The sequence below is a fragment of the Protomyctophum parallelum genome, assembly GCF_964188405.1.
Source record: "Protomyctophum parallelum genome assembly, chromosome: 18".
NCBI classification, from domain to species: Eukaryota; Metazoa; Chordata; class Actinopteri; order Myctophiformes; family Myctophidae; genus Protomyctophum; species Protomyctophum parallelum.
In genome coordinates, this window is record NC_139716.1 from 17,609,229 (window position 1) to 17,630,000 (window position 20,772).

The 20,772-nt window shown below is 43.8% G+C and overlaps 1 protein-coding gene across 6 annotated transcripts in view; it reads right to left on the reverse strand.

Annotated features, from left to right (window-relative positions):
• Window positions 1-20,772, reverse strand: part of LOC310875650 (protein phosphatase 3 catalytic subunit alpha) — a 95,966-nt gene that overhangs the window by 16,029 nt on the left and 59,165 nt on the right. For all 6 annotated transcript variants that reach the window (XM_083788940.1, XM_083788938.1, XM_083788937.1 and 3 more), the window contains exons 6-9: window positions 20,250-20,389; window positions 14,274-14,351; window positions 10,845-10,939; window positions 2,076-2,201 (exon numbers count right to left, since the gene is read on the reverse strand). In XM_083788940.1, coding sequence (XP_083645066.1) covers window positions 2,076-2,201; window positions 10,845-10,939; window positions 14,274-14,351; window positions 20,250-20,389 — 439 coding nt within the window. The remainder of the gene's footprint in view (window positions 1-2,075; window positions 2,202-10,844; window positions 10,940-14,273; window positions 14,352-20,249; window positions 20,390-20,772) is intronic.

Genomic DNA, 20,772 nt, shown 5'->3' on the forward strand with positions numbered 1-20,772 from the left:
TAACCAAAAATTTAAGAGCGACTAAAAGACAGACTTAATCTTAATCTTGTTTCTTACATCAACAAATCGACAGAGTTATTATAATGTTTTCTTTATTTTTGTCCGATTAACCACTACCTGTATTGGTTGGATGCACAAATTATTCATTCATCGGAATCAAGGCCAAATCAAAGTTTGAAATGAGGCCTGTATGTAATAATACATGGTAGATAGAAAACATAATACACATAATAGGCCTATTGCACAGAGCAGGTGTAGGGTTTAACCTCCATAGAAATGCCGCCAGTGTAATATTTCTCGAACCTCCAACTTGTGAAGTTGTGGGTGTAGGAACTCCGTCTGTTCACTCCACACAGTGGAACTGAGGGGGGCGATGTGCCATGTAACACTAGCCTGACGGACTGCAGTTCATTAGAATCATGACAACCTTAACCTCACCCCAATGCTGTGGAGAGAAGGGGTGGCTTTACATGACACCGCTACTCTGCTAGGAATGGCCGTGCGTCTGTGCGTGCATGCGTGTGTGCCAAGTCTAAAAACAGGCCAAGCAGTGTGTGTGCGTGTGTGTGATTAATTAAAACAGATAACAAGGGACCTGCACCGAGGAGTGGTAGATGTCAGCGAGACGCTGAAGATCACATTACAGTGACACGGCAGAAACGTGGAGGGAATAATGAGAGCAGAGAGGGACATTCATGCTAGAGGCCGTTCCATCCAAATGACCAAAACATAAAACAATCACTTTTAATAATAAAATATAATATATATATATAATTAATTATATTTTGTTTTTAACCCATTTAGGCCCGACGTCTTCTAAATTCTGACAGTTTTCTGAAATACCTCGTTTCTGTATCAGTGGTGCTCAATATTTCATGTCAAGGACCCCAAAAATGATATGTAATTGGCCACTGACCCCCATCTGAAAATATATTATTCCAGGAACCCCTCAGAAGCAATGATTTGAGTTAAAAACGTTGGCTCTGAAAGAATATAATTTCAAAGATTTGTGCCACATGAGCTTGTAGATCTGCTATTTTTCAATAGCTAAATTATGTTTAAAACACCAAAAGGGGTTCCCGCTCAAAGAATGGTGAAAATAAATGTTGTACATGTGCAAATGAACTAAACTAAACCGCACAAAATGACATCAGATTATGTCATCTGACAATCCTGTCTTTAGTCCTGGGTTGAAATGATTACACGGCAGACCGGGTACTAAGTTGTATATCTTAGAATTAGATGTATCAAACCATGGAACTTAATGAAAACCAACTGATACATGTTTTTTCCCGTAAACACGTGTCCCATCTTCCCCAGAGGCATAATACCGACTGATGCTTGAGTTGAAAGTTGAAACCATCTAAGCCTCTATAAGCGTGTGTGTGTGTGTGTGTGTGTGTGTGTGTGTGTGCGTGTGTGCGCGAATGATGCGTGTGTACGCACATGGTTAAGCATATCTTCACCCTACATCACTAGTCTGTATGTCTGCAAACAAGTGCATTTCCCCCCGTCACTCATCAGCTGCATGTTACGCAACTCCAAATGGATTAGGGATGACATTTAAGTGCATATATAATGTATTTGCAGACAGACAAGCTCCGTGTCAGCTGCCTCGTCGGTTACCTTTGTGTCAATACTGGCTGTTCAAAACGTACGCTCTCATTACAATGTCATATACTCAAAACGTTATTCATATTCACTGTTGTCACTTCACTTGACTGATCATCTCTACTATATGAATGCATATGTGCATGCATATGCATGTATACTATCCATCATTTATTATTATTAATAGAGTAGTGAGCTTTTAAGTAATTTTAATATATATTTTTTAATAAAACGATTAGCCCAATTAAACCCCTTGAGCCCCATTATATACTTGGTCATACAATATGTATAAATAAAAGACAAAATAAAATACAGAAAATAGCCGATCTACAAGCGATTTGAAAATAATTGACTATTTGAGTGGTGCTAGCTACTCCTATATGCAGCAATGTGTGTATGTGCCTATCTCTGTGTCTGAGCACAGTACCACTCTTTTTTCTTTTATGCATGTCAGCGTCGCTCACCTTTCTCTCCGACGAAGGGCAGGGACCATGTGAACACGTCCATGAAGTTGGGCAGCCAGTAAGGGTGGGGCGAGCAGTTGAACTGTCGTATGTTCATCACGTTGTTCTCGTACTTCAGCACTGCCGCTGTTTGGACACACACACGGACACACACGGACACGGACACACACACACACACACACACACACACACACACACACACACACACACACACACACACAGAGAACAACACGTAAGAGGTTTGGTGGTGAAATTCCGGCACATCTTTTCTTAGTTTGAGTGCGGCAAACAAAAAAGACTGTTTGCTCAAACTCGCTGACATCACAGACAGAACATAAATACACACCATCTGTTTTTTATTGACCGACCACAAAGTAGAGGTGTGATCCAGTGGTTAGAACTTCTAACCAAACTATTCAGTGCACCAAACCAACGGTCCAGTGACCTGTGTATGACTCACACGTATAATTGACATTACTACAATTTCTTACACGAAAATCTGTGTTCAGTGTAGAGATGGCCCAGTCTGACTTCGAAAAGAGGGAAGCGGAAAAAACAAGAAAAGCGTTGGCAACCCTTCAACCCCTGTGCATGCAAAATTCTGTTAGTAGCAAACAACAGCATGCAAGCCTTTGTTTTCAATTTAAATGGTCCCCCATTAGCAATTCAGCAAAACCGTGCTTACCTATCTATCGCGGCCGGCCTGCCCACGCCCCGCTCGCGATGCTTGGGTCAAAATGTTCCCCATCGTCGCACAGTTTTTAAAATACATGCATGCGCATACTTGTAGGTTAATAAAACAAAAGGTAGCTGGAAAAATGTTCCTAGACAAGGGAAATCGTCAGTGTTCACTGTTCATTTATCCGAGTGTCAAAATGCGGCCAATACACAGCCCCAAAATAATTCTCCATGGTGTATTAATTAAAACTGCATTTTACAAAACCAATCTTGGGGTTTTAGCAAGGTTACATACAACTATATGTATATGTCGGCAATGAACAGCCAGGTTAGGTGGATGAGCATTCCTCCAGTTCTTGGCTTTGTACAACATGTCCTTCACGTACAGGACCCTCCATGGACTATTGACATACAAAACCCACCTCCCCCAAATCCCGACCTAGGTCTCATGCCAATAACCTTGGCCATGACTGAGGCACAGCGCAAATTTAGGCACCGGGGACAGCCCAGCACCACCCGTACATAAATATATCCCACAGAGCGTACTGTATATAGACGCCCCCACCCCCCACCCCACCCTCCCCAACACAAACACGCGACGCCCACACACACGAGGCCCGGTCACAGTGGCCAGAGATCTGGACGGGGGGAAAGCGGACACCGTTGGCTGGGTCACCACGGGGGACTTTCCTGCCTCCCCGTCTCCCGTCCAGAGTTCAGAATAGCAAGTCATCAAACCCGGCATGCCAAGCAGCCAGCTGGCTGCTGCCTGCCTTCCAGGCAGTTCAACGCACCCTGTGGGTGGGGGTGTTTCTGTGAGTGTGCATGCGTGCGTGACCGTATGCATACAGTCGGGCAGAAAACCTCATATGTGCCAAACAAACGGTTATAAAACCGTTTGTGAAAATGAAAATAAGAACCCGTGAATATTTCAAAAGGGGGGAGGGGGGGCGAAAATAGCCGTTCTATACAAGCTCACAACGAGAGACTGTTGTGGCTCGTTGTGAGCTTGTAGATCAGCTACAACTTGTACTGCTTCTCATGTACGACGGATTAGGGCATTCATTTACAGTTGAAATAGATGCGAGGATGTACACTCTGCCCGGCAGCGAAGATATACTGTACAGTGCACAGTAAAATAAATCCTGCAGTGCTCAGTTAACGGTGTGTGTGTGTGTGTGTGTGTGTGTGTGTGTGTGTGTGTGTGTGTGTGCATGCCGTGGGTGATGAAATGAGCATGGCTAAGCATTAGATTCTGTGTGGAGCACTGTGGCCCTTTTCTTTTCGTACATTAAATGCGCAAACGCACAATCTATAGACCGGAAATACCCCTACAGGGAAACGCGGCGACCCACTGAATTATTCACACGGCATTTGGTATTATCAATATCAGCAGAATAGACAATGCTAGTGGAAGGCACTGCATTAGTCGGATTGTTCTCAGACCAAGGGCTGTGTGTGTGTGTGTGCGCGTGCGTGCGTGCACAGCACACGTATATAACAAAGCGAGAGAGAGTGAGTCCCTACAAGAGTTTGACAGCGCGTATAAAAGCGCACACGTGGGCAGTCATTGCATAAACATCACACCATTAAGGCACTTGATCAAATGCAGCTCCGGGAGCCGAGAGCAAAAAGGCGTGGGGGGGGGGGGGGGGAGTTCGCATATCGATGCTCTCTCTCCTCCATATCGGACTCCCTTTAGAAGGAGCAGAACCGCAGACGAGACGCGTCACCTGCACTAAACAAACACGACCGTCTCCAAGCTTTTATACAAGGACGGGCTTGACCAGAAAAGTGACATGGGATTTTTGTCCCTCTTATATTCAGCTATTAGTGTAGATTTTCGTCTCACACAAACATTAAATTCCCATAGACAATGACTGGAGAATTCACGTTATATGGGTCTGAGCAAATCAGATATTTACGTCCTACACAATTCAATTCCCATTGAAAATGAATGGAGCAATGCGTCACATTGCAAGCTTGAAGTTCTGCTATTTTCGGTAGGCCACGACTCTTAAATGACTAACCCTGGCTCCAACTTGAATCTTTTCCTAATTATTTCCCTAATTTCAAAATTGTAATCATCAAACAACCATTAAATGGTTGACCTCTATTCTTCTGAAGAAAATCGGGTTCACAATGTGACTGACACACACACACACACACATACACACCTTTGAAGAGTGAACAAAGGGTGCCTACAGAGCCACTAGATGTCTCTGTTGTCCCGACAGAGACGTGAGGGGGAAGGGCAGTGGGGCGGTGCCTGCCTGCTGCCATGGTAAACGTGTACATTCTGATGGGCAACGCCTGACCATTCATTATTCATGAGAGAGAGTGCCTCGACAACGCTCGGTATGCCCACAGTAAACGCCTCACCTGGGGAGCACGGGGAGATTCCCCTCCATGATGTACAGTATATCCCAACCGGTCTGTCTCTCTCTCCCCCTCTCTCTCTCTAGCAATTAAGTCTCCGTCTTTACATCTGTCTGTTTGTCTCTCTCAGTCTCATTGCCTTTCTTCACCTCCCTCTCCCCACAAGCTCTCCGATATCAAGCTCCAGCAGGCTTAATATTCCACACATGCCGTCGTTCTTTCTTCTTCCCAAGTCCATTATGTTGAGCTGTATCTGAGAGAGCAGATATTTCTGCCATTCCAAAGGGAAATAAATTAATGCTCAAGTGACGGGAGAGCCCAACTAGTGAGGCAACATGTGTGGGTAACTGTGAAAGTTGGAGCTCACCTCAACAGTATTTATTTTTGAATGATGTACTGTGGTTTTGAAAGACTATACACTGGTGGAATGTCAACTTTAATGTCAGCATTTTGGACAGAAACCCATTCCATGTGACGTTAAGTCGCGTTATGAACGCTACAGAAGAGAATACAGAATACTACGGTTCAAACTAGCTGCTGCGTGAATGCATTCTTCACAGCGTGCGTATCATGCTGTTGGCATGGCTACCATTAGCAAATATATAGCTGGTTAGCGATGCCGACCGCGGTTCATGTACTCGGTTGTCACTCACGCGAGCCCATTAGACTTTGTCACTCTTCGTCAATAGAAGTCTATGTAAAGAAGACCCCGCCATTGGACCGGCCCCATGAAGTGAACGGAGATGTCGTAAACTCTCCTTCAATGGCTCTGGCCCCGCCATTCAATCGCAATCACGGGCTAGTTCTGGGGAGATGGTGTCGTGACAAGGGAAAGGTTTCCGTCACAGTTTGGATGGAAAAGGAAGAGGGTCTGTTTTGTGTCTTGGCTCTGTACCCCCCTGCCCCACCCGCCTCATTCGCTTTAGGCCTTCTTTCCTGTCATGTGCTTTAATCAATGAAGGCCACCAGTGAATGAATGCTGCAGTAGAAAAAGTGCTGCTTTATTTCATAGCTGGATTTATTCCTACGTAAAAGTGACCCAAATGCAAAAGAAACCAGTGATAAAACTGCCGGATGAGGTACGAACAGTTGCCTTTTCCCCCAAAGAACTGTAGGCCTACAAAGATGACAAATGTTCATCGACTTCCTTTTTTCACTGACGAAAACTGGAAACAAACTGAAAACTAAGCTATGATGACTAAAACTAAGACTAAATATACTGACAATTTCGTCAACAAATAAAAACTAGACTAAACTGTTAGGAAGGGACTAGTGGACAAGAGATGAAGTATAATTTTACACTTGGTTGCATGCTGAGAATAGCCGATCTACAAGCTCACAACGCGTCGCAGTGCTTGTAGATCTGCAAGTGTCTGGAATTGCATAGATGTGCAAGTGTAAAATCAGTCATTACGACGACATCAAGGCCCGCCAAAATATATTTTAGTCGACTAAATCAACTGTAGATTTAGTCGACTAAAATCGTATGACATTTAGTCGACTAAAACTAGACTAAAATGTGACTAAAACGAAATGAAAACTATTCAAAGAGACAATGACTAAAACTAAAATCAAGATTTTCTGCCAAAAACAACACTGGTTAGAACCATTGTGTAATAATGTATGACAAAGCCACATGACCTAAAATGAAAAAAAAAAAAGAAAGCCCCAAAAGAAAACCCCCAAAGATTATCCGTGTGGCGACCAGTGGACAGGCATGTGTGGACTGTGGATTCCAGAGAAGGTCCGTTTACCAGTGGCATGCCATGCGGTGACGAGAAGGTCATCACTGTTCCTGGCTTCCATCCTGCTATTTCTTCCATCTGCAGAGCCAGAGCCAGTCATGCCAGCGGCCCATCCCACCCCACCCGAACAGCATCACTCATGTACCTGACCTGTCGCCACACGACCGACCGCAGGTCCCGGGGGCAGGAAACGACGAAAGCGAAGCGGCCCCTGTCAAGTTTGACCCGGGAGTGAACTGTGAACTGTGACAATGAGCTATAAACGCTCAACACTTGGATTTCCCCCCCCTCGACACCGACGGGGCACATTCCTTTCATTCACCTCACTTTCCTTTCCATTCCGTCCCATTCCCATTTTCCGTTTGTTCAAAACGACAGCAGAGAAAAAAAAATCAAGGGAAATGTTTAATTTGGCTGCGAGATGATAACCCAACTCTGACATGAGATGGATTTACAATTTAACAAACTATTATTTCACTGTCCTGGGGGCAGTAAATAACAGCATCAACATGGCTTAAGCCTTCTGTTATACACAACAACGCAATGATGTTCCACTTCTTATTTCGCACAGTCCCAACTGGAGGCTGAGCAGCATCATCATCATTTTTCGACCGCGGTCGAGTCCATGGATTTCACAATGCCACGCCAGACTTTCCGGTCCTTCATTGCCATCCCCAGTTCCTGCTGCTTACTGATGCATGTGTCCCTACAGCGATGACATCAGGGAACGACAGTTGTCTACCTCTGGTCTGCTTTGAGGCAGGACTCCAGAGAAGAAGTACCACAGTCTGTTACTATTGACGAGACCAAAACAGCGTTGTGGAGCCTCAGCACACAAGAGTTATCTCCTTATTCACGTTCCCTGCCAAGGACCAGGACCTGTTGGCCTAGAGGTCTTACGGTCACTCTCAAGCTGTGTGTGCGTTATATCGCCTCCCTTGCCTTTCGTTGGGAGGAACTGCGACCATTACACTACAAGGACACGGACGCGCAGTTTCGTAAACAAGTCAAGTGACGCAGCGGAAACACGCGCCGTTAATAGATTAGAGACTAAAGAGTCGAGAAAAACAAAAAGCATTACGACTGCCAAGAGGTCCCCACACCCCCACCAACACCAGACACCTGTCTCCCTTCACAGTCATTTAAACACTTCAAAGTAAAAAACTGCACAATCACGGCTGCCTTGCACACACACGGACTCCCCTTCTGTTAATGTGCATCTGCCCGCGGTTCTGTTTCCATGGGGGGTGGGGGGGGGGGTGGGGGGGGAGATAGTCAGGCCACAACAACTCCCGAGCTATAGCAGACTGAAAGAGAGACAGACGACGGGCCAGAGCCAAAAGGAGAGAAGAAGGGATGGGGGGGGGGGGGGGGGGGGGGTTGTTTATCTGGCAACCCCCAGAGCTAGGATTGATGGGACCTGCTGATGGGCTCCACATCCCCTCCCCCACACACCCCATCTTTAGATTTATGTGATCGCTCGATTGACCATCAATCACCAGGCAATACTCTAACCCCCCCCCCCCCCCCTTCTCTCCCCAAGCATAGAGCAGAGAGTAATTCATTACACTGTCTTTTGGGTTCCACTGCTCAACCCCGCCCACATGACTGATTAGACCAGCATCAGCAGGACTGCGGCGGTCTCGACCAGCCGGTCCACAACAGCACTGATCTGGCTTTAGTGTTGTGTGTGCGGTGCGTGCCGTGCATGTATGACGTGATGTAGTGACGTGTGGAGGACGTACGCAGTAAATATTAACCACATGACCCCCCCCCCCCCCCCCCCATGAAAATAAAAAATGCAAACATTGGGGAGGGGATTCCTCTGCGAAAACAGCAGATCTACAATTGGGTTGGCTATTTTTGCACAACACAATATGTAGCGTTTAAGAGAGAAGAAGCACATGTATGAAATTCCTGCCATATGCTGCCGCCTCCCTGTTGTTTCCCGGGTCATTCCTACTGCCTGCTCGTCTTTGAAAAAGGACAATTGTGTATTAAAAGATAAAGAACGAAAGCAGCAATCTTTGTCCCGCAGATTACCACGAGTAATGAAAGGCAGTTTATCTCCTTAAGGCCAGCCTGTTGCTGCTAACATAACCGTGCGCTTACGGAGCTCCGAGTAGGGTAACAAAAGGATCACAAGGGAATTGACTGCCAAAACTGCAAACGCCACGAATCTGACACCAGCGTTGTTTGTTCGAGTCGCGTGGAACGTGAGCCCCGGGTTAGATTAGCCGGGCTTGGCAGTGGCGAATGGGAATCCTGGGCAGATAAACAATAACACAAGGCAGGCCCAAGCAAATTGCCTTAACCATATCTTGATAATCCTATTGTGTGCCCTAGAAGGAGTGGCTGTGTACTGTACGCTTGTGACTCGACCAACAACACCGCCTTAGTTTTGAGCCGAGGAAAATCCCTGAGCAAATAGCAAATAGAAAACGCACCGGCGCTTTTTATCCCGTCATGCAAACATCAGCGAACCCTGTGTGGCCCGATGCCTTCAATATACAGCACGCCTCGGTGATAATATTTCACCAGGGGAGATTCTCATGTTCCGTAAAAAACATGTGTAAACCATGCATGCTCGCTTTGCCTTTTCTATTTCCTCCTTATCTGCCTCCTTGGGCACTTCCCTGGTATGCATTAACCACCCCCCCCCCCCCTCCTCCTCCTCCTTTCTCACTTTCTCTCCCTCCCTCTCTCTCTCTCTCTGGGGCAAAATGCTGACTCACAGCACAAAGGCGAGTCTATCTTGTCGCGTGGGTACCACAGTGCGGTGACAGGCTTTGCCACAAGAGCAAAGTGGACCGGCGCCAGCCCTGCTAAGAGCGGACCGGGCCTCTTCCCTAAGTTGAACCGACCCCACCCAACTTTTTCATCTACTGGCAAGAAGACTCTGCGGCACTGAGTATTACATACCTCGGGTTTGGGTCGTTTTGCAATGGATGTAAAGTAGGAATGTACTCTTAACACTCTTAAGTCTGTCTGGAAATTAATGATTAAAACTAGGGTTGTCCCGATCCGATCACGTGATCGGAAATCGAGGCCGATCACATCATTTTCAAATAATATTGATAATAGACTATTGTGATAGATGGCATAAGTGTTCAATGAAAATGAAATATATCGGATCGGGGGGAAAATCCGATATCCAGATACTCAAAATCAAATGATCTGAATCAGAGCAAATAAAACATGATTGGGACATCAAAATTAAAACCTACTGTAACCTTAAGATGTGTAGAACTTGAAACCGGTCGGTGTCCAGACTCTCAATCATTTCACAAAGCACTAAGAAATATGGGACCTTGTGGCTCTAAAGGTCCAGTAGAATGCTTGTGATTTAACTGTATATGATGCTTGTAGGAAAGCTGAATTCATGACTACTTTTTTGAATGAGTGACAATTATGAGATATTTGCCACGAGGAAAGCAACGAGCCGTGGCATATTACATGACTCAATGATATTTAACTACATTCCAGGAGTCTTTAAAAAGTCACATGAAAATGAAAATAAAAGTAACTACATAAAGTGCCCCTCGGGACACAGGTCTCCACCAGGGCAGGTCAGGTTGTGGCCTCCTGGTGGCGCTATAATAGGCCAATGTGAAAAGGGTGCCATTTCTTCTTACGCCTTGGATGGCAATTGGATGATTTGAGGCACACACACACATGGACGGAGTGCAAAACATACTCTCTCCCCATGCCTTCGGCCTGGTGGAGACAATAATATAAATAAAAACATACCGGTAGGCTGTTTGGTACAAACCTGCTGCTCAACGACGAGCATCAATAAAAACATTGCCTCACAGAGTGCCTGTCAAATGTGACTTGTGTGATGTGAGCACCGGTGCTGAACTTCAGATTCTGTGCCATTCCCAACGTGGACGACCATTCATCGCCAAGCACAATTTATACTTTGTCAAGACATACGACAAAAATCTGCTATTATGCTCTGCCTTGCCTTTGTTGTTGTAGACATCCAAGTAGTTGGGTGCAGAGAAGATGGTGATTAGGGAGGGGAAGCCAGTGGTCTGACTCTTCCTGTACATCCGATATCTGGCAAAAAAAAGAAAAGCGAAAGAGAGATGAATAATACAAAAACAGTACAGTATGAGCAGATGTTACAACATGATTACTCATCATAGCCCTTTTAAACCCCCCAAGGGGATATGATTAGGATCAATCTTCTCGTAACATGTTTGTGTGTTCTCGTCCTCTTGATAAAACAGTCGATGCATCAGCGAGGGAACCAGTCACCCAGGAGGCCAGCTCCCAGAGAGGCAATTCACCCAGGAGGCACCTTCCAGCAGTGTTGCCATGTTCCAATGTTTTAAGGTTTTATTTTGGTCTTCAGTTCATGTACAGAATGAAAAGGTTTTATAAATAAAAGATACTATGACCAAAAAAGGTGTAGGCTGAAGCCCAAAGTCACTCATAATTGTTATGAGCGACTTCGGGCGTCTTTTTATGTAAGGTTGCTTGTAAATAATAGTTAAGACGACAATACGACATATAGAGGCTAGATGGCACAAGGCGGAGTCTCCGGCGTCGTTCACTGGCGGCCATCTTGCTACAGTCCTACAGTATGTTCTATGGCAGCTCAAATTAAAAATACTTGCTCATAACTTGCTCAAATCTCGACGGGTTGGTTTATTACAGACGTTGTCAACGTGGCTATGATTCAGGACGTCATATAAAAGCATATAGCTATGCTGACGTCTCTGGCGTTTATAACAAACCAAACCGTTTGAAATTCAGTTGACCAAGTTATGGTTATTTAAAAAGAACAGTCACCATAGACACAATATTATGAGCGGGCGAGCGACCTGAAGCAAGATGGCCACCACATAGTGATGTCGATCCCCATTGGCCAACAGCGCAGGTGAGCCATCTAGCCTTTCTTATATACTGTAGGTTGCAGTTTGTGGGCTTGTTTCTAAAGTTTAGTTGCTTATTTGGGCTTGCTTCCCCTTTTTTTAAACTAAAGAACTCTGCGTTTTTGGTGAAAACAAGCTATATTCAACTCCCAACAACTAAAGCAGGGGTAGGCAACCTTTGGCACTGGTGCCAACCTTGGCACAAAGGACGGTGATCACTGGCACACTGGCATGGAAAAAACCCCCAATTACCGGTAAATAAACAATTAAAAAAGTCAAATAAATGAATTCACTCATATTTGTATGTAAATTACATCCTGCACATCATTCAACATTCATTAAAACTCTGAACTCTGACTGGGGAGGGAGATAGGAGGCCTATGATCTAATAAGTCTAATGATCATTATAACAATGTGAAAGAATATTTAAAAAGGGAAAAGGTTATAATCGTGGACAATCAAAACATGTTGTGGTGTCATTAAAGTGACACACTGACTATCTACTTATCTAGAAACTAAAAACATGGCACTTTGTTTCAAAAAGGTTGCAGACCCCTGAACTAAAGAACTGAACAACGCGGTAACACTCTTTTTTCCCCGATGAAAGCAAGACTTCTTTCTTTTGAAATATTTGGCGTTTACATAGTCAGAGAACAGAATATTCTGTGGGTCTTAAAAGATTAGTAGAAACGCTGGCAGTGTGTGCAGACTGTTCTAGAGAAGCTCTGGCAAGTAAATTAGTTCATTACAATTTAAACTAGTGTGCATGTCATGGACCCCCAAATAGTTATTTGTCCCCTAATAACCCCCACGTGAAATTGTTCTGTGGCAGGGAGGCCCGTAACTAAATTTGTGGTGTTGTTAGAAATGTTTTAAAAAAATCTTCCAAATATTCCATGTTTTCTTCAAGATGTTTTGAAATGAGCAGATCCACAAGCTCACAATGTTGTGAGCTCGTAAATGGGCTATTTTCAAATAGTATACAATATAGGTTTAAAGTGCCTTGTCGCCCCCCTTTTGAGCTCGTTTTCCTAGACCTGGTTGCTTATTTTCTCACAAAATCTGGCAACCCTGCCTTCCATTCAGGCGGAGAAAGCCCTCTCCATCCTAACAGTTAGGTTCGGCAGAAACAGGTCATTCATTCAAAGACAGATATTGTGTTTTTGTTAACACATTCCAGGCGGGAACCCCTTTTGGTGTTTTAAGCATTATGCTATACTTTAGCTATTGAAAAATAGCAGATCTACAAGCTCATAGCTCTACGAGCTTGTAGGTCTGCTATTTTTGAAAAATCATGAAAATGTGGCGCAAGAATTATATTCTTTCAGAGCAAACATTTTTTAACTCAAATCTTTGCTTCTGGAGGGGTCCCTGGGGGTCGGAGGCCAAATATGGATAATTCTGGGGGTCCTTGATATGAAAAAGGTTGAGCACCACTGACATAGAAAAATAGGGTTTTTCAGAAAACTGTCAGGATATACTGTAGAAGGCATTTTGTAGAAAACGTCCTCAGGTCTAAATGGGTTAAATCTGGACAAAACCTCTGCATCATCATCACATACAGTACAGTAGTACTACATTTAGTACAGTAACTGTGTTGTCTCTGTGTGTGTAGTCGTGTAGTTGAAGCAGCTTGGGGGCGAACTGCCTCGTCCTGTGAGTACAGGCGTAGGTTTCCCCATGTGACTCTGCTCCATGGGAGTGCATCGGTAAACAACCTTGCACTGTGCCTCCCTCCCACCCACACGCCCTCACCCTGCCTCGGGGGAAACCTGCCGACACGTCCACCCACACACACACACACACACACACACACACACACACCCACCGAACCACCCCTCAACCAAACCAAACCGACCGCTTCCACCTCCTCTCCGTTTAGAAGAACGAACTCTTGACAGCAGCTTTCCACAGTCCCTTGGTACAAAGCCAGGGTGTACTGTACTGTACTGCAGGCTGCTTTTGTTTCAAACGCCTTAAAGACCCTACGTGAACCCTAAGCATCCCTTTTCTGGGGAGCAAACATTCAGCTATTTTTTACCGAAGATATTTGGTGTACAATGAAATAAGCAGGGGGGGGGGGCGCTAGTGTAGACCCCTGGGAGTCTCGGTTCAATTAATTATATATAGGGTTTAAGTGTTTGTTTAACCGATTAAGACCTGAGACCAGAACAGATTCTACAAAATGTCTTCTAAATCTTTCAGGCAGTTTTCTGAAAAGCGTATCAGTGGTGCTCAAACCTTTTCATGTCAAGGACCCCCAGAATTGTCTGCATTTGGTCGCGGACCTCCATCTGAAAATATTTTGTTCCAGGTAATGTGATGACACCGGCCACTGCACCCCCTGTGGTGGTGTGGAACGCGTGTGTCGAATTTGAAGTCGGTGGGGAGAGACTTAAAAATAGCAGACCTACAAGCTCGGTGCCTCACTATGAGCTTGTAGATCTGCTATTTTTCAATGGCTAAAGTATAACAATGTTTAAAAGAACGAACGATGAATAAATGAAACTCACCCGGCATCCTGTGCTTCGTGTGCTCGGATCACGGATAATAAATTATTGTGTTGTAGAAAGTCACAGACTGCAGGGTAGCTGTTGAACAGAAACAGACAGAGGGAGAGAAAGAGATTTGTTTACCTCTACAGAGAAATCCCTGTCACATCAGGCAGGCGATCAATTTCAATAATAATGTGTGTGATTAAGCCGAGAGGTGATGTCGCTCAGGTGTTCTCAATCTATGGATTAGGTTTCCCCATGTGACACTGCTCCTGTTCAATCTACGGTAAGCTAAAAAGGGGCCATGACCCAAAAGAAATCGCAATAGTAATCGTTCAAGGTTTCTTATGATCCTTAGGGTCATCCAAATAACATATTAAAATTTGTTGTATTGAAAAATTGTGGCTCATGATAAATTCAGGGGTTGAAAGTCGTGGTACCATTAAAAACCTAAAAAGGCAAAGATAGTAGCATGTGACTTGTCAAACTAGGGTTTTTTTTATGATTCTGAACCCAAGCATTAGTTTTGCACGAAAAACATTCCTTGGGATAAATTCGGCCACAGCGACTTGCCCAAATGTGATGACAGCTATGGCCGTTTTTAGCCAAAGGACTGTTTTTCGTGCAAAACAAAGGCTTGCAATTGATTCAGAATCATGAATAACCCCTAGTTTGACACGTCACATGCTACTCAAAGCATAGTTTTTTGCCTTATAGCCAGGTTTTTACTTTTTTTAATGATACCCCACCCCGGGATCACAGAGCGCTACTGCAGCTGTCTGTACTGAAACAAATGGACGGACGGACGGACGGACGGACGGACGACAGAGACAGACAGACACATCAAAAATGTCAAACATTAGCCAAATTGTCAAATAATGCAAGAAACACAGTGAATAAAGTGAAAATAGCCTAATTTCTCAATCTGATTTGGTGTTGGGAAACACTACTGCGACCACATGATGCCCTTGCTGGCGCCAAACTCACGACCATGCAGCATGAAAGGCGTGTGCTCTGACCCTCAAACAACTCCAGTTATTTGTGAAACAGTGGACATCAAAACAATTACATATAACACTGTACTGTATCTTAGAAACAGCTACGGGAGCATTGAGTTTATTCCAGCTTGTGTATGAATAGCTAGTTTCCTTTTAACCTTTTGTGCTGCAAGAGATTAAGTTTTGCGGAATAAATAAAAGCACTTAATTGTTGTTCACCGAGCTTGAATTTACTTCAGGGAAACGGATATCACAGCTTGGCATATCTTCTTAAAGGATGCGGGGCTTGGGAGGGAAGTCGGGAACCCCTGTGTGTTTTAAACATGTTATAATTTAACTATTGAAAAATAGCAGATCTACAAGCTCATAGCGCGCCACTCGGTGGCACGATATGAGCTTGTAGATCTGGTATTGTTGAAAAATCATGAAAATGGGGCACTAATTTGGAATATATATGTTTTTCAGAACAAACGTTTTTAACTCAAATATTTGCTTCTGGGGGGGTCCCTGGAACAACATATTTTCAGATGGGGGCCGGTGGCCAAATACATATAATATTTAGGGTTCCTGACATGAAATATTGAGCACCACTGATATAGAAACACAGGTATTTCAGGAAACTGGAGGATTTCTTTTTATTTCGAGGTCAGGCCTAAATGGGTTAAGCATGCAGTATTTCTGGTTACAAAGATTCCTTTTAGGCATGTTTAATTTATGCTTTATTTCAGATCAGGTCAGTGTTAAGAGACACAGGAAGCTAAGGGCAGAAAGTGGAGAGACATACGAGACAAGATCAGGGCTTGGATTGGAAACCTGGGCCCTCGATCTCACAGGAGCAGCCACCAGGTATAGTGTTGTTTTTGACAGAATTTTTTGATTTTATATCATAAGATTTCAGTCGACTAAATCTACAGTTGATTTAGTAGACAAACATTTATTTTGGCCGGGGCTTGATGACGTCGTAATGGCTGATTTTACACTTGCTGAAAATAGACGATCTACAAGCTCACAAACCGTGTGAGTTCATAGATCGGCTATTTTCAGCATGCAACCAAGTGTAACATTACTTGTGTCTTACTTATACTGGATCTCTTGTCCACTAGTCCCTTCCTAACATTTTAGTCTAGTTTTTATTTGTTGACGAAATGGTCTATATATATTTAGTCTTAGTTTTAGTCATCATAGCTTCGTTTTCATTTAGTTTCAGTCAGTGACAAAAGGTAGTCGACGAACATTTTTCGTCATAGTATTAGTCGACAAATTCAACACTGCCACCAGGCATGCTCTTGTGAAACATTCAAGACAAGGAGGTGCTGGTATGTGCACAAATACACTGTACATTGTAGTGTTAAATGGCAGCCATGCTCGCATGCCACCAGGAAAAACTACTGCTATTTTATGGAAGGAATAACTGCCAAAAGATATTATATATATATATAATATATATATATATATATATATATATACACATACTGTATATATATAATATATACACACACACAGTATATACACACACACATAAAACATCATGACTGATCTTGACAAAAACATAATGAATGTTTTGAAGGAGTTGAAGCTAGAGTGGTTGCTTAGAAGATGTCTTACTAGACAGCAGATACCAAAACAGAAAGGCACGCACACACACTACTATATGTCAAGGGGGGGGTATCAAGGATGAGGAATAAATATCTTATTTCGCTCATGATTTGCTGCAACAGATGTAGTGTTGATTCATAGCATTTGGAGACCAGCAGACTAAATGCAATTAGGCTTAGTTCTGTTTTTGGCAGTTACCGCTTTGAGCGTTTCCCATCTGCCCGAGAATGGAGTGCAGATGTTAATGAGCTAGAAGTGACAAGCTGTACATTAAAAAACTGAAAAAACTTAAGCAACAACACTTACTTGAGCTACCCGTTTGGGTATATATCAATGGCTAAAGTAGAAGCTGTTTTTGTTTTTCTCCTCTCTTTCATTTTATGCCATTGCAGCTAAGAATGACAGCAAATAAAATTCCAAATTTCATGCCTCAGTTGCTTTTGTAAAAGTGTTACGAGGGGGCCCGTGGTGCTGGGGTAAAAAAATCTGCAAGGCAGGAGGAGAAACAAGGAAACAAGGTTTATTTTGTATTTTTTTTGTGGGAAGGGTGCACGGAATGACTCCTTCCCTCGGTCTGGCTGAAACGGGACTCATAAATCCAGAATGCCAGTGTGATGCCAATTAGTGGTGCACCCCCTCGGGCGGACAAAGTGCAGGACACTGATGAAAACAAGGCACTATAGCCCATTTAGACCCGAGGACGATTCTACAAAATGTCTTCTACGTCCTGACAGAAACATGTCAGTGGTTCTCAAACTATTTCATGGCAAGGACCCCTCGAATTATATGTATTTGGCCGCCGACCCCATCTCAAAATATGTAGTTCCAGGGACACCCCAGAAACAAAGATTTTAGTTAAAAACGTTCGCTCTGAAAGTATATATATTCAAAGATTTGCACCCACATTTTCACGATTTTTCAAGTTCATAACGCGGCACCGAGTGCCGCCCTATGAGCTTGTAGATCTGCTATTTTTCAACAGCTAAGGCATAACCATAATGCTTCAAACAACAAAAGGGGTTCCCGCCCAGAATGGGATAGAGGAAAAGTGAAACCAAATGACTAAGTCATGCTGGCACAGGAAATGGATGGGACGGAGGTGGATGTTTGTCATGTCACGAAGCCCTGTAACGTGTAAGTGTTGTTCTGTCAGGTTGCGTTCAAGTGACAACCAAAGCCGTTTCATTCAAAGTGTCTTTCTGTAGGATATGATTCTTGCAATACAAACAAAAGCACTTTTGTTTTACCACGGGTCCTGGCAATTATGGTATTCATGGCTCATATAACCCAATTTGGGCGGGAACCCCTTTTGGTGTTTTAAGCATTAATGTTATGCTTTGGCTATTGAAAAATACATACTGCTATTTTTGAAAAATCGTGAAAATGTGGCGCAAATCTTTGAATATATATACTTTCAGAGCGAACGTTTTTTTTCAGAGCAATTTAACTCAAATCTTTGCTTCTGTGGGGTTCCCTGGAACAACATATTTTCAGATGGGGGTCGGCGGCCAAATCCAGATAATTTTGGGGGTCCTTGACATGAAAAAGGTTGAGCACCATGGAAACAAGAGGTTTTTCAGAAAACTGTGTAGGGTTTAGAAGACATTTGTAGAATTGTCCTCGGGTCAAAATGGGATAATCTACAACTACAGGTTATAATATAAAGAGTATTTTGCCCATCAGGCAAAATATTTCTTCCCATTAAAAACCGTATCCAATAACAGTGAGAAAAGAAAATCTGTGAGCTGTGACATTATACCTGCTTTCAAATGATCAAAACAAACCATAAAAACAGAGGGATTGCATCTTAGTAGTCGAGGGACTTTTTCTTCAGCCATTTCTGACTGCCCTGGTGTGTGCCTGCTGGCACGCCGGGGCCAAGATGGCATCACTTAGGCCATAATGAGCACAGGGAGTGCTGAATTTGTTTCAAGGGAGGACTGTGCCCTGTGGTGATGTGCAACTTCATTACGTCTCATGACAGTGTGGACTCCCTTCAGGTCACAGCACAAATCTCTCATTTGTTCAGCCGCTCCATTTGAGGTTACATAAACACCACAAAACAGCCAAAGGAGAAGTTTAGTGTTAAATAGCTCTGCGGTATATTCTGATATGGTTAAACATCACTGCTAGAAAATGTTGGAACGACAAGGGTGTCATATAGCGTAAATTCTCCGTTCATTGTCAATGGGAATTTAAACTTTGTGTAGGACGAACATAGCCGACTTGCTCGTCTACATACTGTATGACGTAAGTTCTCCATTCATTGTCAATGGCATTTAATTTTTTGTGTTAGGACAAAAAGCTGAATATGGGAGGAGTGAGGGGCGCTCTTATCATCGTACATCATCAGTTGAAAGCTTCCTATACAACATATCAATGTTTGTGTTAGTCAATGTTAGTTTGTGTTTACACTATGACGTCAAATTGTCCATTCTTTGTCAATTTAATGTTTGTGTAGGACAAAGTTTGTGCACACACACTAAAAGCTTGACATACAGTAGGAGGGGCTGGTGCCCCTAAAAAACCGGGCCGGCAAACGGTTGAGAAATGACAGAGTTACCGTGTGGGGGTCCCTCTACTGTACTGTACTGTACTGTACTGTACTGTACTGTACTGTACTGTACTGTACTGTACTGTACTGTACTGTACTGTACTGTACTGTACTGGCACACCCGAAATGACCATATACACAGTTAATATGTGCAGTTAATATGTGTTTGTGTGTGTGTGTGTGTGTGTGTGTGTGTGTGTTAGCTTGCACACATGTGGTGAAAAAAACAAAACATGCTGTTTCCGTTGCACCACTCCAAGAAAAGGGTAAATAGTCTGCATGTTTATCACATGCCTCCAGAGATAACGTGTAGCATTTTGTAAGCTAGGATGAGTAGCAAAAGGTTATGCTTTGAAGAAAAGGCAGAAAATCAGAGCAGAGCAGAGCATTACAGAGCAACGCAGAGCTGCAGAGAACAGAGCAGAGCATTACAGAGCAACAGAGAGCAGAGCATTACAGAGCAATACAGAGCTGCAGAGAACAGAGCAGAGCAGAGCATTACAGAGCAATGCATAGCTGCAGAGAACAGAGCAGAGCAGAGCATTACAGAGCAATGCATAGCTGCAGAGAACAGAGCAGAGCAGAGCATTACAGAGCAATGCAGAGCTGCAGAGAACAGAGCAGAGCAGAGCATTACAGAGCAATGCAGAGCTGCAGAGAACAGAGCAGAGCAGAGCATTACAGAGCAATGCAGAGCTGCAGAGAACAGAGCAGAGCAGAGCATTACAGAGCAATGCAGAGCTGCAGAGAACAGAGCAGAGCAGAGCATTACAGAGCAATGCAGAGCTGCAGAGAACAGAGCAGAGCAGAGCATTACAGAGCAATGCAGAGCTGCGGAACACTCACCTGTAAAAGTAAGAACATCCACGGACGGTGTTGTGTGTGAAGTGCTCCTGGCTCTTCTCATTCCCAAAGTCCTCCAGGGGGTCGGACCACAGCAGGTCACACATGGGCCCGTACGCCGGAGGCTCTTTGAATCTGTCTAGCTGAGGGAGTAGAACAGAAACAGGCATCTTGTCAACTTGTGTGACACCACCGACGTTCTAACTGGGAAGGCATTGTCATTTCCCAGGCTATTTTGTTATCCGACATGCACGATCGAAAGACACAACAATAATATTGTAGTACTGTATCTATATGTGGCCAAATTTGACTGAGGGACTGCCAATTTTCGTTTTTTTCATGTCATATGAACGCAGGTAATCATAGCTTCTTCAAATTGACATAATTGGTTGTTCAGTTTGACCCACCAGTTTGGGAGATATGGCTTATAGAGTAATGCCTTGCAGAAAACAGCGAGTTGAGAAAACAGGCTTGAAAGGTTCACTTCTGTGGTCTCTAACATTACACCTACATGTTTAAGCATTTA